The 26871-nt window shown below is 43.3% G+C and overlaps 1 protein-coding gene across 3 annotated transcripts in view; it reads left to right on the top strand.

The window, feature by feature from the left end:
* Window positions 1-22729, top strand: part of BUB1B (BUB1 mitotic checkpoint serine/threonine kinase B) — a 28955-nt gene extending 6226 nt beyond the window's left edge. For all 3 annotated transcript variants that reach the window (XM_075843366.1, XM_075843369.1, XM_075843368.1), the window contains exons 5-11: window positions 5392-5588; window positions 13105-13274; window positions 13367-13566; window positions 15019-15113; window positions 18115-18332; window positions 20036-20148; window positions 21214-22729. In XM_075843366.1, the coding sequence (XP_075699481.1) occupies window positions 5392-5588; window positions 13105-13274; window positions 13367-13566; window positions 15019-15113; window positions 18115-18332; window positions 20036-20148; window positions 21214-21375 (1155 nt within the window). In that variant the 3' untranslated portion in view covers window positions 21376-22729. The remainder of the gene's footprint in view (window positions 1-5391; window positions 5589-13104; window positions 13275-13366; window positions 13567-15018; window positions 15114-18114; window positions 18333-20035; window positions 20149-21213) is intronic.
* Window positions 22730-26871: the final 4142 nt, after the last annotated feature.

Raw genomic sequence — 26871 nt, 5'->3', positions numbered from 1 at the left:
ACATAGCCTGATCTTAAAGAATATGGACACCTTTTACGTAAAAAAAAATATATATATGTTTTTAAAGGTTAGTGTTTACCCGGAGTTAAAAATAAAAAATAAAAAGGAGCAAAAGTTTCAAGCTGTAATCCTCAATCCTTCATTCACTTTCACACCTCCTGATATTCACCTTCTCATGTGTGCATGTCCCTCCCAGGATTACATGCTGGATGTTGAGGTCTGATTCCAGGATGCTGCAGCATTCACTATCTCATGTATCAGCACAGGTTCATTTCTGTACTGCTTTCTCTTTCTACAGCTCATGAGGGATCTCTTCTCCCTTGTGCTGACCAGCACTGATGCTGAGGAGGTTGATTTTCCCCCTACCTTCCCCAGCAGACTCTGCCGAGGGGTCTTTATATACTGATATACAGCCTGTGTGCTTCACTCCCTGCAGACTGCCATGTGTGCTCTTTATTTTCACCCTATACGGACAGCCTGTGTGATCTGCCCTTCCTGGATACTTTCCTCACTCTCTACACTCTGATCTGCCATGTACAACCTTCTTCTCCTCCTCCTCCCTACTGTTATATCTAACACTAAGAAAAGTGAGGGTGTAGAGCAAAGAAAGCAGGTGTCAGCACCCGTCCGGAATAACTTTTGCCTTACAGCGCTGGGTTTATAGGTTTGAATCCGGCCAAGGACAACATCTGCATGGAGTTTGTATGTTCTTCCCGTGTTTGCGTGGGTTTCCTCCAGGCACTCCCGTTTCCTCCCACACTTCAAAATCATTAGGCTTATTTGGAATGTAGATTGTAAGCTCCAATGAGGACCGGGACCGATGTGAGTGATTACTATATACAACACTGTAGAATAAGTTGGCGCTATACAAATGAATAAAATACATGAATAAGCAGCAGGACAACCAGCTATGTAAAGGAGTTAAACAGACTCTACAGCAGCAAAATGGTAGGCTTTTTAATGGACTCTTTTGAAAGTTGTTTAATTTTGCATCTAGGAAGCAAATCAATTATAAAATAAATTTCATTGCAAAGGTGTCCAAAGCCTTTAACCCGTTAGTGACCGGCCCATCGTGTTTCTACGTCGGTCACTAACGGGCCTTATTCCGATGCCATAGACTTTTTACGTCGTGGCATCGGAATAAGTAAACAGAGCAGGGAGCTGTCAAATCTCTCTGCTCTCAGCTGCCAGAGGCAGCTGAGGGCTGGGAGCGTCCCTGCTCTGCTGGGTGAGATCGATATTAGTATCGATCTCACCAGTTTAACCCCTCAGATGCGGTGCTCAATAGCGAGCACCGCATCTGAGTGGTTTTGGAGAGAGGGAGGGAGCTCCCTCTCTCCCACCGACACCCGGCGATACGATCGCCGAATGTCTGTGTCTCCAATGGCAGCCGGGGGCCTAATAAAGGCCCCCAGGTCTGCCTGGAGCGAATGCCTGCTAGATCATGCCGGAGGCATGACCTAGCAGATGCCTGTCCGTTTTAAACGGACAGGCATAATACACTGCAATACAGAAGTATTGCAGTGTATTATAATAGCGATCGCAGAATCGCATATTATAGTCCCCTAGTGGGACTAGTAAAAAAGTAAAAAAAAAAGTTTAATAAAGTTAATAAAAAAAATGAAAAACCCACTTTTTCCCCTTACAAAATGCTTTACTATTAAAAAACCAAAATAAAGTAAAAAAGTTACACAGATTTGGTATCGCCGCGTCCGTAACGACCCCGACTATAAATCTATTACATTATTTAACCCGCACGGTGAACGCTGTAAAAAATAAAATAAAAAACGTCAGAAAAATTGCTGTTTTCTGTGAATCCTGACTTTAATAAAATGTGATTAAAAAGTGATCAAAAAGTCGCATCTACTCCAAAATGGTACCAATAAAAACTACAAGTCGTCCGGCAAAAAAAAAGCCCTCATACAACGGCATCGGCGAAAAAATAAAAACGTTACGGCTCTTCAAATATGGAGACATAAAAACAAATAATTTAGAAAAAAAAGTGTTTTTACTGTGTAAAAGTTGTAAAAGATACAAAAACAATACAAATTTGGTATCGTTGCAATCGTAACAACCCGCTGAATAAAGTTATTGTGTTATTTATACCACACGGTAAACGGCGTAGATTTAGGACGCAAAAAAGAGTGGCGAAATGTCAGATTTTTTTCTATTTCCCCCCCCCCCCCCCCCCAAAAAAGTTAATAAAAGTTAATCAATAAATAAAATGTACCTCAAAATGGTGCTATTAAAAAATACAACTTGTCCCGCAAAAAACAAGACCTTATACAGCTATGTCGACGCAAAAGTAAAAAGGTTATAGCTCTTGGAATTCGACGATTGAAAAACGTAAAAAATAGCTTGGTCATTAAGGTCCAAAATAGGCTGGTCATTAAGGGGTTAATTGAAAGCCTACATGAAAAATTAGATGATAGGAATTCTGTCTTTATTCGGGCATATGGATGTCATTGAGATGGGACTACCGGTCAGGCCCCTCCACTAGGAGCCAGAGCAGAGAGCCACTGCACAGAGCGGTTTTGTGCAAGTGACGACGCCCAAATAAGTACTCTAGCCCTGGGTAAGCTCCTGACTTAAAGAGGCTCTGTCACCAGATTTTGCAACCCCTATCTGCTATTGCAGCAGATCGGCGCTGCAATGTAGATTACAGTAACGTTTTTATTTTTAAAAAACGAGCATTTTTGGCCAAGTTATGACCATTTTTGTATTTATGCAAATGAGGCTTGCAAAAGTCCAAGTGGGCGTGTTTAAAGTAAAAGTCCAAGTGGGCGTGTATTATGTGCGTACATCGGGGCGTGTTTACTACTTTTACTAGCTGGGCGTTCTGATGAGAAGTATCATCCACTTCTCTTCAGAACACCCAGCTTCTGGCAGTGCAGACACAGCCGTGTTCTCGAGAGATCACGCTGTGACGTCACTCACAGGTCCTGCATCGTGTCGGACGAGCGAGGACACATCGGCACCAGAGGCTTCAGTTGATTCTGCAGCAGCATCGACGTTTGCAGGTAAGTCGATGTAGCTACTTACCTGCAAACGCTGATGCTGCTGCAGAATCAACTGTAGCCTCTGGTGCCGATGTGTCCTCGCTCGTCCGACACGATGCAGGACCTGTGAGTGACGTCACAGCGTGATCTGCCAGAAGCTGGGCGTTGTGAAGAGAAGTGGATGATACTTCTCATCAGAACGCCCAGCTAGTAAAAGTAGTAAACACGCCCCGATGTACGCACATAATACACGCCCAGTTGGACTTTTACTTTTAAACACGCCCACTTGGACTTTTGCAAGCCTCATTTACATAAATACAAAAATGGTCATAACTTGGCCAAAAATGCTCGTTTTTTAAAAATAAAAACGTTACTGTAATCTGCATTGCAGCGCCGATCTGCAATATGAGATAGGGGTTGCAAAATCTGGTGACAGAGCCTCTTTAAAGAGAACCTTTCACCTGCCCATACATGTGCAGCATGTAATTGGCAGGGCTGCACAAACCCTGGGGCACTTTAAATTTTTTTCCTATCCTCCTCCGTTATTTAGATATCGGTGCCATTATATTTGGCACCCGATATTTAAATAACCCCCTGAACTGTTAATGGGGCGTGCAATTGGCTGGGGGCGTGTAACATTGCAGTAAAACTGTCCATTCCGCTACGGACAGTGCCACAGCAAGAGCCAGAGAGAGGTGCGTGCGTGTGTGTGTGTGCGTGCGTGCGTGCGTGTGCACACACTTCTCACACTCACTCTTAAAGCTCTCGTCAGACAAGAACAACAAGACTGATCTCTCGCGAGAGAGATTGGTCTTGTCCCCCGTGAGCGAGTGCGTATACCTCGGAGCTGCGCGCGTGCGCTCGCACACTCCTCACTCCAGCTCTTGCTGTGGCACTGTCTGTATCTGATTGGACGGTGTCACAGTGATGTTACAAGCCCCTTTGCCAATTACACGCCCCATTGACGGTTCAGGGGGTTATTTTAAATATCGGGTGCCAAATATAATGGCACCAATATCTAAATAACGGAGGAGGATAGGAACAAAATGTAAAGAGCCCCAGGGTTTGTGCAGCCCTGGCCATTGCAAGCTGCACGTGTATGGACAGATGAAAGGTTCTCCAACTCTTCATATATGAACAGTGACGTCCGTAGCTTCCCCAGGACCGAAATCCCAGAGATAAACCCTACACGATGCTCTTCTCGTTGTTCCCATATTTAAAAAAAATATTATTTTTTTTGCAGCATACCTCGGAATGATATAGCGTAGTCTACTACTCTATTCAATGCCTTAAAAAAAGATACCAGCTCAACGGAGGCCAATAAACTCTAAAACTATTTTGGACTCGCTCGGGATAATCGAGCCCTATGGAGACTTTTATCTAGGCAGTCTTCCCGACTTACACTGAACTTAGTTTAGTAACGAGATGTGAACTAGGCCTAAGCTTATCAAATATTCTTGACTATTGGATCATCATAGATTTTGCTTTTGAAGGATTTGGAGCGTAAAATAATACATAATAGGCCACTTATTTTATATACTCTTTCTAGGCAAGTGTTTTTGGACCACTGACGTTCTGTTCTGCATTCAATCCTGACTGTTCTTAAAGGGGTTATCCGGTCTTCTAAAAGTATATCCATTCTACGCCACTTACTAATATATGTCCTGTCTGAAAGATGCGCTGGTTTCATGTTTTGTAATGCGCTTCCCCACTCCCTTGGGCCCAGATCAGTGGCGTTTTGTACTCCCATTTTGTGACTGTTTTCCAGCATCCCTAGCACCGAGAAAACGAAAAGTCACTGTTAACGTGACACTTCCTCTTCTATCCGCCCCTAGAACGATATGTCCTTTCTCTTGTGGCTTTCAGGAACGCTCCCTTATGCGAATGTCACAGGTCATGTGACGCATCGTCCACAAGAAGTCACAGGAGGAGTGGCCTTTAGGATGCAGGCAAATAAAGTTCGTGTTCAGATGAAAAGCCAGCAGAGGAAGGGATATTTACAAAACGGCAGGGGTCGGTGAAAACTCTGACGGGGGAGGGAATAGCAGATGATGGGGAATCATGGTAAACTGAGGGACCGCCTAATTCAGAGTAACAGGGAATGTAAACAATGGCCCAGTGGGAATTACCATTTATTTGCAGAAACCTTCACAGAAAACTACTCGTGAGGAACCTGTGAGTATTTATTTATTTTTTTTTGTTTATTGAAGTCCGATAACCCCTTTAATGTTAAAACTTTTGTCGGACATCGGGCTGTAAAATTACATTTATACTTCTAAACCTGAGATGATGGGTGTAGTAATTGTACTGTAAACATAAACCTAATGATTTTACATCCTTCTCATGAAATATAAAATATATATACTTTTTTTTTTTTTTTTTTTAATCTTAGGCACGTTTTTGTACGGAGCCTGTAGACTTGTACAGCTATTTACACAGCCAAGGTATTGGTATTCTACACGCACTGCTCTATATCACCTGGGCAGAAGAGTATGAAGCCAGAGGCCTATACAAGAAAGCCGATTCCATATTCCAGGAGGGCGTGCAATGCGGAGCTGAACCTCTGGAGAAGCTTGAGACACATCACAAGTAAGAAATCTCAAATCTAGGCTCGAGTCCATCAGAACATGTGGATGTTACATACATTGACCACTTCAGTACCGGAATGATATCGTTTTTTTTTTCTTTTCTACATCTCTGCTCATATGTTAGAGCTTACCTGGTCCTACTAAGACCGAGCAGCTCTAGTCCTTCAATATCATTGTGTTCCTCCCTCCTGTAGCCACACATTTACTTTGCACCGGCGAACTCTTCGTCATCATTTATAAAGGGTGCTGTATGGTCTTATGCCAACCGGCCATACATAGATCATCAATTGGTTAAAAAACCGCAGAGTATTACTACTCCTTCTCCGAGACGGGTCTGTGACATCCTTTTTTCTATTCCCATATAATGCTAACTCGTGAGTAATATTTTAGCCGTGTCATTTGTTTCTCTCCAGCTCCGTTTCATCCATGTATTTTGAACTAGGGATGTCACGATACCAGAATTTGAACTTTGATACCGATACTTTGTGTAGTATTGCGATTTTCTATGCCAAAACGATACTTTGCCAACAGTAATAAAACAAAAAAAAAAAGCTCTTCCATTTTGTGATGTGGGGCACGAGGTGCGATGACTTTTGAATGTGCCTCACATTAATAGTAATTAACCCCATCATGTTTCTCAGTCATAATGGGTTAATGTGTGAGGTACATGATGGGGTTAATTACTATTAATGTGAGGCACATGGAGGTTAAATTCATCATCACACCTCGTGCTTCACATTCGGTGCATTGAAGACTTTTTTATTTTTTTTTTATTTTTTTTTTACAACGTACACATCATAAATGACACAAAAATGTTGTTCAGGTTATTACGGTCGTGCCAATACCGAATGTGTATATTTTATGTATTGAGACTTATTTTAATGTTTGTTGTAAAAAAATGTGTGTTTTTTTTTTGTTTAACATTACTTTTTGTTTTTACTTTTTTATTTTTAAACTTTAATGTACTGGCATATACCTATATACGGATAGTACACATACAGTTGTTAGGACATACCTAAATACCGGAAATATGGTCAGACAGCCCTGGGGTCCTTCAATGGACCTTGGGCTGTCTGCCCGTATATGGTATGTCCCTCAATCGCGTCACAGGGATTCCCTTTGATGCGAACCAAGGGGCATCCCCCCCTTATTTTTCCCTTGAATGCTGTGGTCGGCTTTGAACGAAGCATTCAGGAGACTAACGGCGGAGATGAGAAGTTTCTCTCATCTCCGCCGTTAGAGCAGGGCTGCGGCTGTGTAATACAGTCATTACCCTGTTCCTGACAACAAGTGTGCGCGTGCTGTGAGCATGAGGTGATTCAGCCGTCGCTACACTGAGTGGCAGGCACTGAAGACAGAACATGGGGGTGTCTTGCAGTACGTCCGCCATGTTCGGTCTTCAGTGCTGCCGCTCATTAGTGCGGCGCTGGCCGCTTCCCATCATGCTGACGGCGCGCACTTGTCAGAACTCAGGAGCGGGCAATGGCTGTATTATACAGCCGCAGTCCCGCTCTCATACGTTCATGTGTTACAATGCTAAGCTGTGCGGCCGCACAGCTTAGTATCGAAATACGTGAAATAACGGTATCAAACCATTTGAGGGTGCACGGTATCGAAACCGTATCGAAGTTTCGATGTGTCGCGCATCCCTATTTTGAACCCTTTCATTATGGGTGCTTGCTGTCCTGTAATCTCAGTCTGACCTCTAAAATAGACCATGTGTGGCTAACTTCCTGTAAACTACAGGATTACATCATCAAAACCCTTCTGGCAGCTCTGAGACCCTCTCTCCATCAGTCTTCCCCCTCCTTTTTCTGTCCTTCCATGCATGTAGTGCTGTTGAAGAGATCATTTCCACCTAACTAAGGCACTAGGAGTGCAGTGATAAAATAGGCAAGTCCATACGATGATTACCTACAGAGTTATAAACCCCCCCCTGACTATACTATCTGTGAATGCTGTGTGCAGAGTCCAGTGTATTTCTATGAGATGCTGCTCCTCACTGTCTCCTGTTAGTAAGGACTGGAGAAATCTTATCACTAGCAGGAGGCAGAAGAGACAGGCTGAGCTACATAGGCATACACTGAAACTCGGCAACGTGAGGAACGAAGTTCTTTGTCACTGATCGATCGCTTGATCACATAGATAGGACTCTGAGCAGATAGAGGGCAGTGTGAGGAGTCTCCACCCCCTCTGCAAAGCCAGAAGCATCATGGGAAATGTAGTCTGCATTGTGGGAACCATATTGGAGGGGAAGAAGGAACCGAGATGGCAGACAACCCATAAATGGCACATCAACTAAAACCGCTATACTCTAGGCCTACACAGGAGCCTCTGCGTTATTCTTTAATAGCAGCCTATGCTTCACTTTATCAGCAAAAAAACCTCCCACTTCACACTGCCCTCAACAGTGCTCCAGCGTGGTTATTTTTCCCTCATGGGGAATCCATCCTCTCTTCTGATTGGCCTGCCCCCTCACATGACTTGTGCAGAGCTAAATAGTACTTTCTGCTCTCCTTAATTTGGACGGATGCTGATGGGGACGCAGGACCTCCTGATCAGAGCTGCTGCTTTCTTTCCCCAGGACGGACATCAGACACTTTAGGCCCTTGGTTTCTTTTCTACTTTCCTACAGGTTCCCCCAGCCTGCAATCCCTGAGCTAACTTCCTGTAGCAACATGCGATATCCTAGCGGAGCTAGGTAAGGTAGCCATTGCTCCCAGTATAGGAGTACCTATTGCTGCGCAGTTTCAGTGGTATTTTTGGTTTCTTCTCTGTTTTTCAGTGTGAAGTCTAGTAACCCTCTCTACTGTCATGTTTGACCCTAATGGGGAACCCTCACACCAGACCACCTTACGGTGTATTATGCCTGCTCCAAGTGCAACACCAAATTTCCTTGCGGTCAGTCTACTTATGTGATGCATGCCGCCTCCTAGCCATACTCCATGCGACCTCTGCACCCCTGCCACTCCCAGTATTGCTCACCCCTGGTATAATGGGCGTTGATCCGGAGTGGGCCAATTCCCTTTTCTGGATGGTTAAGTACCTTGGTGGAGGTTCTTATTAGAGCTGTCCTTGACACCTTTCATGTCATTAATTCTGCACCTTTCACTGACTGTTACCGTTCTTTATTCTCAACGTACCCAGGCTGATATTCCGGCCTATTCTAAACTGGACAGTATTGTACTTAATCTTGAGACAAGCCCTTTATCCCCTAACCACAGAATAGGTGATATCATGCTGATTAATCCGGGTCCGACTGCTCGGACCCCCACCGATCCGCATGATATCACCTATTCTGTGGTTAGGGGATAACTTTTAAACTTGAGACAACCCCTTTAACCCCTTAATGACCAGCCTATTTTAAACCTTAATGACCAAGCCATTTTTTACGTTTTTCCATCGTCGCATTCCAAGATCTCTAACCTTTTTTATTTTTGCGTCGACATAGCTGTATAAGGTCTTGTTTTTTGCGGGACAAGTTGTATTTTTTAATAGCACCATTTTGGGGGACATATTATTTATTGATTAACTTTTATTTGGGGGGAAATAGAAAAAAACCTGAAATTTCGCCACTCTTTTTCGCGTCTTAAATCTACGCCGTTTACCGTTTGATATAAGTAACACTAACTTTATTCAGTGGGTTGTTACGATTGCAACGATACCAAATTTGTATAGTTTTTGTATGTTTTACTACTTTTACACAGTAAAAACGCTTTTTTTTCAAAATTATTTGTTTTTGTGTCTCCATATTTGAAGAGCCGTAACGTTTTTATTTTTTCGCCGATGCAGTTGTATTAGGGCTTTTTCTTTGCGGGAAGACTTGTAGTTTTTATTGGTACCATTTTGGACTTTTTGATCACTTTTTATCAAATTTTTTTAAAGTCGGGATTCACAGAAAACAGCAATTTTTTCATAGTTTTTTTTATTAATTTTTTTACGGGGTTCACCGTGTGGGTTAAATAATGTAATAGATTTATAGTCGGGTCGTTACGGACGCGGCGATACCAAATATGTGTAACTTTTTAACTTTTATTTTGTTTTTTTAATAGTAAAGCATTTTGTAAGGGGAAAAGCTGTGTTCATTTTTTTTTCACATTTTTTTTTTTAATTAACTTTATTAAACTTTTTTTTTACTTTTTTACTAGTCCCACTAGGGGACTATAATATGCGATTCTGCGATCGCATTTATAATACACTGCAATACTTCTGTATTGCAGTGTATTACTCCCTGTCAGTTTAAAACGGACAGGCATCAGCTAGGTCATGCCTGCGGCATGATCTAGCAGGCATTCACCACAGGCAGACCTGGGGGCCTTTATTAGGCCCCCGGCTGCCATCGGAGACACTAACACTCGGCGATCTTATCGCCGGGTGTCGGTGGGGTGAGAGGGAGCTCCCTCCCTCTCTCCAAAACCACTCTGATGCGGTGCACTCTATTGTGCATCGCATCTGAGGGGGTTAAACGTGTAAGGATCGATACTAATATCGATCTCACACGGCAGAGCAGGGACGCCCCCAGCCCTCAGCTACGTCTGGCAGCTGAGAGCAGGGAGATTTGACAGCTCCCTGCTCTGTTTACTTATTCCGATGCCGCAACGTAAAAAGTCTATGGCATCGGATTAAGGCCCGTTAGTGACCGACGTAAAAGGACTATGGGCCGGTCACTAACGGGTTAAGGAATGGAAGCACCCAGACAAGAAGTTTTCTCACTTTAGCGTAGGGCTGGGCGATTAATCAAATTAATTCGCCCTCAAGGCCTCTGACAAGTCTGTTTTTTTAACAGAATCGTTGAATCAAATCTTTAGTGGTGCCATGCTTCAGGAGCAAGCTCCGCCTCGTTCTGTCTCCGCTTCCCCACGGAACCTCCTGTTCTCTAGTGAACAAAATTATACAGTACGGAACAACAGACTCCTAGTATATAGCCACACCACCCTGTAGATACGGCCACCACCCTGCTGTAGATTGCACCGACACCACCCCGCTGTAGAGCGCACCGCCACCCCCCTTGCATGTCGCAATACTCAACCACCCCCCTGCGGATATTGCCACCATAGCTCCCACTAGCAGCTGGATCCTCGGCAACTTCTGGCCGGCGATTCAGCTACTAGTGGCAGCTACAGTGGCAATATCTACAAGAAGAATGGAGGGGTTGCGGACCTAGAAAGGGGGGTTGGGGTGCTATCTGCTAGGTTGTGTGGCACTATATGGGGGGTGGCCCTGTGGCACGATCTACAGGGACATTGAGGCACTATCTACAAGGGCACTGTGGTGTGTTTTCAGGGGATTGGGACAAAAAAAAAACCCTGACAAAGGAAATCCATTTGGAGACACTGATGCAAAATAGACATTAAAACTGACAGTTGATCGGTTTTTAGTGGCCATTTTTTTTTCACTGTTGTGTGACTGCAATCTAAATGACTGATGCCAGGAGTCCGGTTCACATGTACTGTGGTCGGGCTGGGAAATCCGGCTTAATGTAATTTTACAACCCCATCGTGGGCCGGTACTGCACAGGGTCCTGCTCAGACTTCAGACACTATAATGTAATCTCACCCCAGAGTGCCCACTCTGCGCTATCTGCCTGGCACTGCTGCAATTTACACTTCTCTCGTCTGCAATGTCTGAGATCGGCTGAGGTGGTGACGGGCAGGGAGGGGAACACAAGTTATAATCTATTAGATATACATCTTTCCAATTCTATTTCTGATAAAAAAAACAAGTATTTGCAGAGGTTAAACGTTGTTACGTACAATTATAGCAATGTATGTTAAGTTATTAATATAAAGAAAATAAATTATTAAATTATCTCTTGGCATTCCTGTTAAATAAAAGGATAAAAATAAGTAAATCGAGCTTCAAATGGAAAAAAAAATATCTAGATTTTGTTTTGGCAAAATCGCCCAGCCCCACTTTAGCGGTTTGGATGTTTTCTACCCCTTTACAAGAAGATAATTCTTCCACATGGGCCAGGACTCCGGCGGTGGATCCTCTATTTTCTCGTTTAGCCTAGGCCACCACTTTGCCTATGGCGGATTCCACTTCCTTCGAAGAATCTTTGGATTGCCGTTTGGACTCTTTTGTTAAAAAACGTTTTTGAGGCCTCTGGCAATGCCTTTTGCCCAATTTTCGCATTTGTCCGGGTTAGCAGTCCTTTCACTGAATGGGCGCAAATACTCCGTCATGGCCTTCACTTGGGTCCTCCGGAGAAATTCATAGATTTATCTAACCTTATCTTCAATGCGTCAAAGCATATCTGTGAGGTTGACCATGTGGCTCAGGCTTCAGCTTCTTCTGTCGCTATCCGCGGCATTAACTGGCTTAAAGCCTGGTCTGCTGATTCGGCTACCAATTGCTCCACTTTGCGTGTTGCCGTCACTTTGGAGCTAGATTGGATGAGATAATCTCTGAGGTCGTGGGTGGCAAGAGCACCAATTTTCCTCAAAATAGGCAATATGTTGGCCAAAAAGGCGGGGCCGCACTTTTGGTCCTTTGGTCCCTTCGTGGGTTCTCCAACGCCACATCCTCTGAAACAACCTCGCCAGGATCAGAAGCCAAACCTTCTTTCAAGGCTCGCCCCTTCTGGCATTCCTGACCTCCACCTCCATTGGCTGGAGCTAGTAAGGCCACTTCCCCCTGAAGGTGTGCCCCCATTTGATTCACCTCGGTTGGGGGCAGGTTTCTGTGTGTCAAGGACGTTTTGCTCTCACATTTCGAACCCCTGGGTTAAGGAGGTGGTATCCTCAGGCTACAAAATAGAATTTGTCAGCCTCCCTCCAGAGCTTCTTTCAGCTGGAAGCTCCGCAGTCCCCCTCCAGGGCGACCGCCTTTTTTTGGGCAATTGACTCTGCTTCTTCAAGGGGTCATCATTCCAGTTCCATCGAGACGAAGGTTCTGGGGTTTCTATTCCAAACTTTTTTTCCTAAAAAAAAAAAAAAAAAAAGCACTGTTTTCGTTGGGGCCATCCTGTACCTCAAGTGTCTCAATACGCACGTTTTGGGTTTGTCATTTTTGGATGGGATCACTTCAGTCTAGGGCTGGGCGATATTGACAAAATATAAAATCTAGATTTCTTTTTCAACACCTATGGGTGATTTTTTTTCAATTTGAATCTCTCCTATTATTTTTTTTTTCTGTTTATTTAACAGTAATCCAAAGAGAATTTTAAAAATAATTTTCTTTATATAAATAACTTTAACATATATTTCTGTAATAATTGTACGTAACTTCACAACTTCTAACCTCTGCAAATACTTTATCAGAAATACAATTGGAAAAATGTATATCTAATTGATCCTGACTTCTGTGTTCTTATTCTGGCTGCCGTAAGAATGCATTGAGCCTGACTTCCGGCTTTCTGAAAAGTAATACGTTAGATTAATATTTAGCACAGTTATTACATAGCTGTTTATACCATATAGGTGATGGTGTTCTCTTCCACATGGTCAGTCTGTCCTACTGCTTCCTCAAATATAATTCTACCCATGCTGTAGCGTCCTTTTAATGCTCTTTTGTAGAGAATTTCAAGCACGAGTGTCTCGCCAAGTATTACAAGGGATCGGTGAGGGGGCGGACACAGAGGATTCTGAAGTCGCCGAACCACAGCGCTCCTCACTGGTTGATTTAAAGGTCAAAGGAAAGAATAAAGTGAAAGCCCCAATAAACCGAGTGGGAGATGCAGTTAAACGTAGGTGCATTTAGTATTCTGCCCACTTCCTATTAAGTTGTGCACAGATGGGTGAAGGTACATTTATGTTTTAATTTTTTTTTTTTTTCTAGCTCGTAGTCAGGGGTTAAGTGCTCTGAGTGCTGCTCCGCAGCAGATTCCAAGCCGCTCTCATTTTGCTGTATTTGGCGAGAATTTGAGTGTTCCAGAGTTGGGAGACGAGCGGTCTGTGACTTTTCAGCCCTGGGCAGCGCTACCACCGGCTCGAGCAAAAGAAAATGAACAGAAAGCACGACCCTGGAACTCTGGGAGGGTAAGTTTGTTGGTTTTGGGCAACCCCTGCTTTTCATGAGAATGCTACTGCCAACAGTAAACTGGAAGTGAAGATCATTTATTAGTGGTGACCACTTTTTCTCCTGGGGCCTCTGGAGCAATAACATGGGAATGCTGAAACTCGCCAATGGTTGTAGTCCAAGCCAAAAGTTTTGAAAATGACCTAAATTTATCCAAAATTTTGTCCCTTGAACCCAGAAGAGAAGAAAAAAGCACAGAAGGAGTCCGTTGTGTTGCTAAACCGATCCGCAGGCAGCATGTTATAGAGCATGAGATCCTTGATCTTATGTGCAAAAATATAGAGGAAAACCTGTAATTGACTTATATAAATTCCTGGTAACTCTAGGTTTGAGTCCAGTAGGCGGTCCTACTCAATGATTGGCAGCTGTTTCTGCGTTAACACTCCTACAGGGAAGATTGCCAATGAATGGTTGAGACCACCCACTGGACTCTTTAAGCCCACAAGTCAATGAATAAAGTACATGTTACCCTGAATCTTTTTGCACAAACTATTCCTCAATCTTCTAAGCCCCCCCCCCCTGCTCTATACTGTGCTTCTCGCAGATGGGACTCCATGGTCCATGTGACCGGTTCCCTTAAAGCCTCTGTTCTTGTGGTTTAGATTTCCTATTATGCAGCTATTTGATTATAGAATTTTCCTCTGGATCGTAACCGGGGAGGATATTTCTGCATTGTATTGTCAATCGTAAGCCGTCTCGCACATGGATTTTGAAGGGTTATTGGGGTAGAAACCGTTAGGGTATGTTCACACGCTGAGCCAAAAACGTCTGAAAATCAGGTGCTGTTTTCCCTTGAAAACAGCTCCGTTTTTCGCAGCCGTTTCTGGAGCTGTTTTCGATAGTCTGAGAAAACTGCTCCAAAAACATCCCAAGAACTGTCTTGCACTTCTTTTGACAAGGCTGTAATTTTACTCGTCGTCTTTTGACAGCGACGCGTAAAATGACAGCTCGTCTGCACAGTGCATCGGCAAACCCATTGAAATGAATAGGCAGATGTTTGCCGACGTATTGGAGCCGTCTTTTCAGGCATAATTCGAGGCGTAAAAACGCCTCCATTACGCCTGAAAATAGGTCGTGTGAACCCAGCGTTATTGTATTAAGTTTGTCTTTTGTTCTTTATTTTACATAGAAGTTGGGATTTAACTTGCGCTGACGGGCAGTCATTTAGAGAGAACATTGTAAGGCCTTCTCGCTCCTGTATTTAAATTACAACCTACAAAAAGGACCATAAACTACTGACAGTATTGCAGGATTAAACCCTGTTCAGCTCTAAAAGCCAAGAACTTTGATTAGGAGCAAAAGAGATTTCCCTTCTCCAAATAGCATCACATCCATGTTCTGGTTAATTAGAAATATGAACTTCTTTTATTCATTCTTTATTTTACTGTCCCCCTCCCCCCCCCCCTTTTCAGCCATCGCGAAGCAATCCATCCTCTAGCAGCGAGTCTTCTCAGAGCATTCCCAACTTTACTCCTTACGTGGATGAAATAGTCGAGCAGCAAACCGTGTAAGAATCCTTTTAAAGGGGTTATATATATACACAACAATTTACATATTAAAGCTGCTGTTGTTATCAACTTACTGCTAGGAGACGGGGCTCCCAGCACCCCTGGCAAACAGCTGATTTTGCCAGGAAGGGGACTCCTCCGGCCAGAAATGTTGTATTGTTTGGAGGCCGTACACATGAATGGCCATCTATTTCAGACATGGACAGTTTAAAGAGGTCCTGTCACCTTTCCTGACACGTCTATTTTAGAAAATATTTAAAGAGGCGCTGTCACCAGATTATAAGTGCCCTACCTCCTACATAATCTGATCACTGCTGTTATCTACTTTACAGCGTCGGTTTTTATTTTGAAAAACAAATTTTTTAACAAGAGACTGTCACCAGATTATAACTGCCCTATCTCCTACATAATCTGATCGGTGCTGTAATGTAGAGAAGTGTTTTTTATTTTGAAAAATGATAATTTTTTAACAAGTTATGAGCAAATTTAGATTTATGCTAATTAGTTTCTTAATGACCAACTGGGCGTGTTTTTTACTTTTGACCAAGTGGGCGTTGTACAGAGGAGTGTATGAGGCTGACCAATCAGTGACCAATCAGCGTCATACACTTCTCATTGTTCCAGCCCATTGTTAGTGTGATTGTGCAGTGAAAGAAGCTGGGCTGGAACAATGAGAAGTGTATGACGCTGATTGGCCACTGATTGGTCAGCGTCATACACTCCTCTGTACAACGCCCACTTGGTCAAAAGTAAAAGACACACCCAGTTGGTCATTAAGAAACTAATTAGCATAAATCTAAAATTGCTCATAACTTGCTAAAAAAAGTATCATTTTTCAAAATAAAAAACACTTCTCTACATTACAGCGCCGATCACATTATGTAGGAGATAGGGCATTTATAATCTGGTGACAGTCTCTTTAAAGTCCCCTTAAAACAGCTATTCTGGAGCATCTTTTCTTAGGACTGAGCGTTTTGCCATTCCTCTTTTATTCCTCCCAGAAATGTATGAATAAATTGATAACTGGGTGTTACCATTCCCCTTGTCAATACGGTGTGTCCTGACATGGTCTCATTCTTTCAGCACATTGTCAGTCTGTCTAGGGACACCCCCCCCCCCCCCCCCAACTAGTAAGACCCAGTTGACCTTCTTAAATTTGTAGGCATAATAACAGAGGAAGAAGTATGCCCCAGAATTATTCCATAAGGAATAAAATAATTTACTAAAACAGACCTGTCAGGAGAGGTGACTGATCCTCGAGTCAAAAAAGGGACCTACTCTTGCAGAGTGATTCTCAGTCCTTCCTCGAAGAGGGGGTCCTAAGTGAGTGACAAACCTCTATGATGTCTATATGCTAGGGCTGGGCGATTGATCAAATTCATTTGCCTTCAAAGGCTCTCACGATTCTGTTTTTTAACCGAATTGTAGAATCCATTGTTTAGTGGCACCGTCGCGCCTAACTGCGGGAGGAAGCTTCACCTCGTCCCTTCCCGGTCCGTCCCGTTCTGTCTCTGCTTCCCCTTGGAACTGCTGTACTGTACTGAACAAAATGATACAGTACGGAACAGCAGCTCCGTGGGGAAGCAGGGACTCCTCGTATATAGCCACACCACCCTGTAGATAACGCCCCACTGTATGTAGCACCACCCCCCCCCCCTTTATAGATCGTGCCACTAGGAGCTGAATCCCCAGCCAAAGCGTCGGGGGGGGGGGGGGATGCTGCTATCTACAAGGGGGCTGAGGGTGCTATATGCAAGCGGGTGTGGCACTCTTTTGCCTGGGCACTGTGGTGCAATATATTGATGGGATGGCACTATGTGGGCACTGTAGCACTGTTACTATATGTGAGCACTGGGGCACTATCTACCCTGACAAATTAACATTTATTTATTTTTATAATGGCCATGAAAGACGGACTGGAAATGGATGAGAATTTGGAGACACTGATGCAAAATTGACATGAGAAACTGACCATTGGTCAGTTTTTAATGGCCACTTTTTTTTCATTGTCGTGCGATTCTAGCCTAAATGACTGATGCCAGGAGTCTTGTTCAGGTGTACCATGATCTGGCCGCGAACACACGGACACGTTTTTCACGGTCGTGTGAATCCGGCAATGTCGGAGACAGGCTGAGGTGGTGACAGGCAGAGGGGGATGCCGGGGAACACAGAAGTTACAATCAATTAGATATACATTTTTCCAGTTGTGTTTTTGATAAAATAAAGTATTTGCAGAGGTTAAAAGTTGTGAAGTTACGTGCAATAATTATAGCAATATATGTTATTTATATAAAGAAAATGTATTAAATTATCTCTTCGTATTACTGTTAAATAAACAGAAAATAAATATGAAAAATCGAGATTCAAATCGAAAATCGCCCAAAGTGTTCAAAAAAAAAAATATTTCAATTGTTTTTTGCCAATATCGCCCAGCCCTAGCATATATCCACATGCCTGTATACTGATTGTACACAGGCAGTTGTTAGGGCATACCTCAGTATGCCTTAAAAGAAAATATGGTCAGACAGCCCTGGGGTCCTTCAATGGACCCTGGGCTGTCTGCCCTTACCAGGTATAGCCATCGATCGCGTCACAGGGTTTTCCTGTGACGTGATCAAAGGGGAGACTCCCTCCTCACCATTGCTTTGAATGCTGCGATCCGCTTTGATCGCAGCATTCAAGGGGTTAACAGGAGAGAAGAGGTTTCTCTTCTCTCCGCCATTCGAGTGGTACGGCGGCGGCTGTGTATTACAGCCATTGCCCCGCTTATCGTGGCGCGCGGACACGGACTGTCACACAGGACGAGAATACTTGTCCTAATGCGCCAAGTACGCGCCACTCAGAATTCTCGTCCTGTGTCAGCAAACAGTTAACGGAAAAAAATATTTATAATAAATAAATACAAAAGTAGAAAGAAAAAATATATATATTCCTCAATTTGAAAATCCTGTTTTACCAGGTAAAGCACTGAAAAGTTTTTACGTTGCTTTTTATTTTTAGAACTCCTTGCAAAATCAATCCTTCAGTCAGCAGTGTCCTGAGTGCGCTCAAGCCCGGTAAAGAAGAGGATCCCCTACAACGTCTGCAGAGCAATACGCAAGGCAAAGAAGAAATGGTCATGTACTGCAAAAGCAAAATCTATGCTGGTGTGGAGGAGTTCAGTTTCGAGGAGATCCGGGCAGAAATTTACACGGCAAAGATTCGCAAAAAGAGAGAAGGTTTGTCCAGTGGTGGGTTATGGAAAGAAGGGGATCATTTTCTTATGCGATTTCCAATAATCAGAATGTGAATCAGGAACTGTAATGACTGAATAGGCAGGGGGATATTAAGGTAGATCTACTAAGTGTTACGTGAAGGCACCTGCACCCCCCCCCCGATTCCTGTGTGGAGACCGTGACAACCATTCCTGACCTGCGATCTGACATTTTGACCTTATCTAAAATTTTTGATTTTTCACTCCCCGCATTCCAAAAGCCATAAAAAAATAATAATTTTTCCGTCAATAGAGCGGTGTGAGGGCTTGTTTTTTGTGGGAGGAGTTGTAGTTTCTATTGTTACCATTTATAGTTCCATATAATGTACTGGGAAACTGAAAAAAAAATCTTTGCGGACTGAAGTTTGAAAAAACAGCAATTCCTCAATTGTTTTATGGGTTTAGTTTTTACGTTTTCCACCGTGCCGTAAAAATGACAACTTGTCTTTATTCTGTGGCTCAATACGATTACGGTGATGCCAAAAAGTGTTTTTTATATATTTTAACTACTTTCATTGATAAAAAAAAAAAAACAATTGTTTTGTCGCCACGTTCTGAGAGCCATAACTTATTTTTTTTTCACTGAGTGAGCGTTATGAGGGCTTATTTTTAGTGGGACGAGCTATAGTTTTAATCGGTAAAATTTTTTTGGTACGTCAAACTTTTTGATCGGTTTTTATTTTTTTTAGAGCGAAGTTGACCAAAAACAGCAATTTTGGCTTTTTTTAAATTTTTTTTTTTTTTTATGGTGTTGACCGTGTGCATTGAATAACACTATATTGTGATATTTCAGACTTTTACGGACGTAGCGATACCAATTTTGTTTACTTTTTTTTCTTTAGGAGAAAAATGGGAAAAGGTGTTTTTTTTTGAACTTTTTAATATTTGTAGTTCTTTTCACTACTAAACTTTATTACACACTTTTTACTAGACCCCTTCAGGGGACTTAAACCAGCGATCGTTCGATCGCTGATACAATACACTGCAATACTAACATATTGCAGTATATTGTCATTTTTACAGGCCTCTGTTAAGCCTTGCCAGAGGCAAGGCTTAACAGAGGCTGAGTGAAGGCAGTCCTGGGGGCCGCCCTAGGCCCCTCTGCTGCCATGACCACCATTTTCTCCCCCTGATCTCGTTGCGGGGGGGGGGGCGGGCAATGAGCTGTCGGAGAGGGCCGCCCCCTTCTTTTCAATGCCTCAGATGTTGCGGTTGACCGCAGTATTTGAGGGGTTAACAGCCAGGAACAGCGCGATCGCAGCTCCTGGCTGTTAATCTCGGTTGTCCACTGTCAAATACAGCCGATACCCGTAGCATATGGAGCGCGTGTGCACGCTCCAAACATCACCTGCACCCGGACATAATAGCACATCTGGGTGTGCAAATGGGTTGAAACCAGAAATGTTGCGAAATAAAATGTAGCATTTACCACATGTGCGTGGCTGGACCTGATGCAGGCTGTGTGAGGTTGTCGTTCCATACATATAAACTTGGTTCATGCTTGTGACCAATTAGACCACACCACCAGAATAAAAAGTGTGCGATATAAGGTAAAGCTGAGAAACATGAGGGCAAGATGCTTGAAAAAAAAAAAAAAATTGTGCCCCATTGTGTGGCTCTAGATCACATGTACATCAAGATATTAATGTCGATTCTTCTTTTTTGCAGAAGATCTCCAAGCCAGTGTTCTTCGTAGACAAGAGATGGAGAGACAGATTGAAGAAATGGAGAAGCGGCTAAAAGGAGATTGTGTTACAAATCCAGAAACGGTGGCGGACCAGGTAAGGAGAGCGGCTTTACCAAACTCCCGTTTAAGGTATAACACAAAAGAAGGTTTATGCTTTACTTTATGCAATTCCCTTATTGAATGTTCAAATAGCATTCGTATAACGGTCCCTAAACAAGTGCAAATAATCCAGTAAAATGCTTTAGGGACACAGGGAATTTCACATTTGCTTCACTAGCCCTGGACACATGAGCAGTCCGATCAACGCTGTCTGTTTGATGTGCATTAATATAAAACTGTAAAAATCGGAGTGTTTAGCCCAATGAAGTCTACGGGAGAACGAATTTACGGTGAGTACTCAAATAAAAAATCCTCTTGAAATGAAATATTGGAGAACCCGATGTCAGAATTTCTAATTTAAAGGGGTTTTCTCATCTGGCATAGTCACAGGATATTCCATAAATGTCCAATAGATGCAGGTACTACCTTTTGGGACCCGCACCTTTCTCTAGATCAGAGCCCCCTGACCCCTTTCTTACCTTGTCCGACTCTCGCCGCTCCCCGGCCACTGTCTAACGAAGTGATTGGGAGTATGGAAACAGTTGAGCTATGCAGATTTCCTAACTCCCATAGAAGTGAATAGGAGTTACGGAAACATCGTAGTACAGCCGGCTGTGCGGTTTCTGTAGCTCCCAATTTCTGGAAACTGGGTAGCTCGCTGTGATACGCGGTTTCCGTAACTCCCATTCACTTCTATGGTAAACCGCGTAGCTCGGCTGTTTCTGTACTTTACCAACTTGTAAGAACAGGGGTCTGGAGACAGGTGCGGGTCTCAGAGGAGGGACCCACATCAATCAGACTTTTATGGCATTTTCTATGGATATGTCCTGGATGGGCAAGCCCCTTTAATTGTAACTTTATAAAGGTTAATGCAGAATATTCTGCCGGTGGAAACGCGTATCCTTGAGGTCTATATTAAATATCAATGATAATAATATTGTAGGTTTTCCTTTAGTGAACCTACACTTTACAATATTGATTCCTGTCTACTACCACACGGGTTGCGTCTTTGAGAGTCTATTATGATTCGAACGTTACATCCGTTTTCTTTTCCTTGCAGTCTGGACAGTCCTTTAAAATCTATTGTGACAATGAAAATGAATCTCCAGAAGAAGTGGCCAGAGCTGTGCCGCCCCAAATACCAGACGTTGCAGCCGGGTCATCTGTGGAACGTGCGGTTACTGCTTCTGTACTGACAAGGCAGTTGTTAAGACACATGTAATCCGGTTTTATTGAAAGTGAGCCAGACCTGCTGACGTGATACATTATTGGACACAGAAGTTCAGGTTAATAGGCAGCTGTGCGACACTGACCTGCTTTATTTTATATAGTGACGGTTCGCAGTGAATTCGATTTATTTCCTCACAGAGCTTGTAGATTCCCAACATGTTGGTAACTCTTCTCCAATCTTTACGGTGTGTTAACGTGTCAGCAGGTGACGCATCTAAAAGGGAGTCCATCAGACATTAACCCCTTAACGACCAGGCCTACTATGGGCTTAACCTCTTCCCGCTCCTGGACATATTATTAGGTCATGGTAGCTATATTGCTCGCGCTCCATGACCTAATAGTACGTCCCGGGAGTAACGCCCATTTCGGTCGTCTTCCCGACACATACAGGAGCTGTGACAGCTGCTGTCTCGTACAGCGGGGACCGATCGCTGTGTTCCCGCTGATTAACCCCTTTAAAAGCCGCGTTCAATAGCTATCGCGGCTTTTTAGGGGTTAAACCACTATCGACAGCCCGCAGCACGATAGCGGCCGGCGATGGTGGCGTTTGGCAACTGGACGCATAACAATGGCGTCCGGCTATGCCGTCTACGAAAGCCTAGTGGGTCCTGACAGTCAGGACCCACTATGCTTGCTGTCTGTGAGTAGCTGACCACTCTAATACAATACACTGCACAGTGTATTAGAATAGCGATCTGGGCCTCCTGCCCTCAAGTCCCCTAGTGGGACAAAGTAAAAAAAATGTTGTGTAAAAATAAGAAAATAAAAGTTTTAAAAGTAAAAATCCCCCTTTTTCCCTTATCAGGCCTTTATTATTAATCAAAAATAGATAAATATACATAATTGGTATCGCCGCGTTCGTAACGGCCTGATCTACAAAATTATTTCGTTATTTATCCTGCGCGGTGAACGCCATAAAAGAAAATAACTAACCGTACCAGAATCACAATTTTTTTTTTTTTGTCAATTCACCTCCCAAAAAATGAAATAAAAAGAGATAAAAAAGTCGCATGTAACTAAAAATAGTACTGATGGAAACTACAGTTCGTTACGCAAAAAATAAGTCCTCGCACGGCTTTATTGATGGAGAAATAAAAAAGTTCTGGCTCTTAGAATAAGGTAACACAAAAAGTAAATTTTTTACAAAAAGTGTTTTATTATGCAAACGCCATAAGACATAAAAAAAACTACAAACATAGGGTATCGCCGTAATCGTATCGCCCCGCAGAATAAAGTGAATATGTCATTTATAGCGCACGGTGAATGCTGTAAAAAAAAATAGAATAAAAAAACAATAGTAGAATTGCTGTTTTTTTTTAGTCACCACGCCTCTTAAAAATAGAATAAAAACTATCTATTTTTATACCAGCGTTTCACTCTTCAAATGCCTCGCTTCCAGAAGTCCTGCAGCATGCGCCACTGCTAGAAGAAACCTGAGGCCTCCCTAAGACTCTGCAGGGCAAACAAGAAGGGGTGAGAGCAGGGCACAATCCAGCAGCAACATATTGTGTGTCAAGTACAAGGACGAGATGTCACACCAGTACCCATGTACCAGGACGAGGTACCAGTACAGAGACCCCCAAACCAGACTGCATCCTGGACTACAATTGGTACATGGGAGGGGTGGACTTGTCAGATCAAGTCCTGAAGCCCTACAGCACCATGCAGTGTGGTATAAGAAGCTGGCCGTGCACGTCATACAGATGGCATTGTACTGTGTACGTGCTACACCTGGCTATACACGCTGCGCCTCATGACTTACACATTATCCCTCCATGTTTCACACACTTACACCCCACTTTTCATTTATTTTTAGTTAGACACTATACTCATTACTGCCCCCTATATTTCACTCCTCATGTTATTATCACTTGCACATACATCATTCATTTATTATTTTTTAATACACATCCCATGCACCACACACCACTCCCCTCAAGACTAGTGGGTGTGGCTATTATTATGTAATGCACCTGCTCACTCTCCTTCATCAGCGTTTCTGACCTGTCTGTGTCCATTTGTAAGTATGGCCTTTTTTTTGTTTTTCTGTAAATATGTCCCCTTGTTTTTATCTGTATGGTCTATGTACAGGCCAGAGGGGAACTTTCCTGGAATTTCAAGAGGTGGTTATCAAGAACCTAATCTTTAGGGACCAAGAAGGAGGGCCACACGCATCGTACCAGGGCAACACTTTCCAGGAGAAGTTCCCTAAACTGGCAAGAAGGGAAAAAGTCAAAAGAGGTGCAAAGTCTGCTATAAGAGGGGGATAAGGAGTGACACAATATATCAATGTGATGCGTGTCCCGAAAAACCAGGGCTCTGTATGAAAGTGTGTTAAAATTTATCATCCATCCCTTTATTTTTAATCTACTTTAATGCACTCCGCACAGCTTATCCCCCTCATCTTTTCCTTCTGATCCCTGCTGTGTGCCCAGGCAGCTGATAACCGCCACATGTAGGGTATTGCCGTACCCAGGACAACCCACATTAAAATTTATGGGTTGTAGATCTCCGGTGGCACATGCTGGGCACAATATATCGGACACTGAAATGGTATACATATATAGAAAATTGCAAATCTCCCACTGTATTATCTGCTGCGCATTATCTTTTAGACCATACCTGTGGGATCAAAATGCTCACTACACCTCTAGATGATTGCCTTAAGGGGTGTAGTTTCCAAAATGGGGTCACTTCTGGTGGGTTTCCATTGCTTTGATACCTCTGGGGCTCTGCATATGTGCCATGGCACCCAAAAACCAATCCAGGAAAATCTGGACCCCAAAGAACACACAGCGCTCTTTTTTCCTTCTGAGGCCTCCCACGGGCCCAAACAGCCATTTATCACCACAAATGGAGTATTGCTGCACTCAGGACAAATTGGGCAACAAAATGAAGTATTTTATTTTCTGTGAAAATAAATTGATCAAAAATGACATCTTATTGGAAAAAATTTCATTTTTTTAAATTTCACAGCCCAATTCAAATACGTGCTGTGAAAAAACTGTGTGGTTAAAATGGTAGCAACAACCATAAATGAATTCCTTGAGGGGTGTAGTTTCCAAAATGGGGTCACTTTTGGGGGATTCCTACTGTTTTGGCTCCTCAACACCTCTTCAAACCTGGCATGGTGCCTAAAATATATTCTAATAAAGAGGCCCCCAAATTCACTAGGTGCTTCTTTGCTTTTGGGGCTTGTGTTTTAGTCCATGAGCACACTAGAGCCACATGTGGGACATTTCTAAAAACTGCAGAATCTGGACAATACATATTTAGTAGTGTTTCTCTGGTACTCTTTTAATAGAAAAATATAAAACATGACAAAATATACGGTATTTACAAAACAAACACAACGAAACAAAACTTGTGTACATTTCTGTACATCACGATTTACCCAGCCTGGCCCTTCTTACATACATCCCCATGCATACATAACTATAATCCCATACTCATTCATACACACCTATACCCCCCAACCCCAAGAAAACATAACTTTAACACTATATACAACATACTTATTATAACCTGCTCTTATAACCTTGTGCCAACCAATGGTCGTCCCCTAACAAAAAAAAATCACCTATATAAAATAAAATGAATAATAATCAAAACCACAAAATAATAATAATAAACTCCAAAAAATAAAAAGTTACCATCCCATGGTGCACTCACAAAAAAGAACAAAACACACCAAAAAAATATATATTATTTTTTTAAATTTTATTTAACTTCATACCTAATCTTGTACATACTAACTTATCCATCACCTCCCCCAACCAGCATCACTCCTCATGTCCTTCCATGTCCGCATAGTTCAGATGCTGGATCTCACGTCTCATGTCCTCCTCACTTCCACGTAGTCCAGAATCCGGCTGGGCACACCCCTAGGCCCCCGACCCCACCTATCTACTGCCCATCTTACCTAAACATTCACACAAACCCATGCATACACCTATACACCATATACTCATAACCAACACATAACTTTAACCAAATGCCATACTATATACATAAACCCGAAAACCTAAGTTTGGCTGCTTGTAAGCCCTTTTTCGGTCTCCAAAAAGCTCAAAACAAAAACCTACTTGTGCTTACTCAACCCATCACCAGAGGAGAGAGGAAAGCCCCCCTAGAGCAGCAGCCCAGAGTCCAAAGCCACCACCCCGGTCCCTATCGCTAAACCTATCCTGCTTGCCCTATCTCTATCCCTTATTACTTTATAAACTAATCTGTCCCTCCTGCTGTCTCTCATTCTGTCCCTATCGCTATTTCCCGGTGTCATGGCCAGGTGTAGACCTCTACCCCCAGTCTAATACCCAGGGGCACCCCCTCCCCCTGAAGATTGGTCCGACCTAGGGCACCCTAAAATTAAAGTCCCTCCAAAGTCGAGAGGCCTTGGATGCACCCAGTCTCTCAACCTCCAGAGAGCAGACCTTCACCAGGTCACCCATGATATTCCTACACACCTCGTCCCCCAGGAGGATTTTAAACACTCGACACTAAACCGTGCATTCCACGTGAAATACCTGATCACTAAACTAACTAAAAAAGAAGTGCAATGATCCCTTCCACCCAGGTCTCCGAATGCCCCATAGGCCCAACCAGCATAGGAGAGGTTGGTCAGACCGGGCCAACCGATGGAGGCACCCACCCGTTTGTAAACCTCTGCATTGAAGGTATAGAGACCAGAAAAAAAAGCACGGCACCACATAGTGCAGATAAACCAGGTGGATAGAAGTTAGAACATATGGTAATATTCTCAATCCAAGCTTCAATGGACAAAACCTGTGTATGCTGCTGCCAGAACCGGTGAACCGTCCGGTCATCGCGATAAATTGTAAAGCTAGTAGAATAAGAGTGGGTCCTTGGGAGGCGCTGCTACACTTAAGATAGTTACAGGGACGTGAAAATGATTGATCACGTAAAACAAAAATGTTCAGCGATTTAATAAGAAATGATACAGTGGCCCAAGGACCCGCTCTTTTTCTACTAGCTTTACAACTCTGCATTGAAGGGACACTGAAGCAAGAGATGGTCCATGCTTTCCAGCGTGTCACCGCACTCCTCCCGAGGACAACCTCTTTCATCGGAGTTTCTGCACTTCAGATTGCCCCTTACATACAGCCTCCCATTGAAGCCTTGCCAAGCCAGATCCCAAAACTTCTGGGGAATCCTCAGAGTTAAAAAGTTTTAATCCCACCCTGAGGTCGCTACTTGGGCAGTCCCTGAGCGCCAGGGGCTTCTGGAAGCAGGTCAACAAGACCTTTCTGTCAAGAAATTTTCTCGACATGGTCTTGATCTCCCTCGCCTCCAGACCCCACCGACGAACAACCTTTAGAACTGGGGCGGCATAAGCCGGGAGGTGCCCATGGGGTGCACGCAGGTCTTTCGCTTGGCCTCCTGTCTCCCATTCCTGGAAGAAAGGCCAAAACCATCCCCTGCAGGAGGATATCCACAGAGGAACCCTTTCTCTTTCAAAGACGTTCGC

This window comes from Rhinoderma darwinii, chromosome 12 (genome assembly GCF_050947455.1).
Source record: "Rhinoderma darwinii isolate aRhiDar2 chromosome 12, aRhiDar2.hap1, whole genome shotgun sequence".
Taxonomy (NCBI): domain Eukaryota; kingdom Metazoa; phylum Chordata; class Amphibia; order Anura; family Rhinodermatidae; genus Rhinoderma; species Rhinoderma darwinii.
This window is presented reverse-complemented; position numbering and strand designations above follow the sequence as displayed.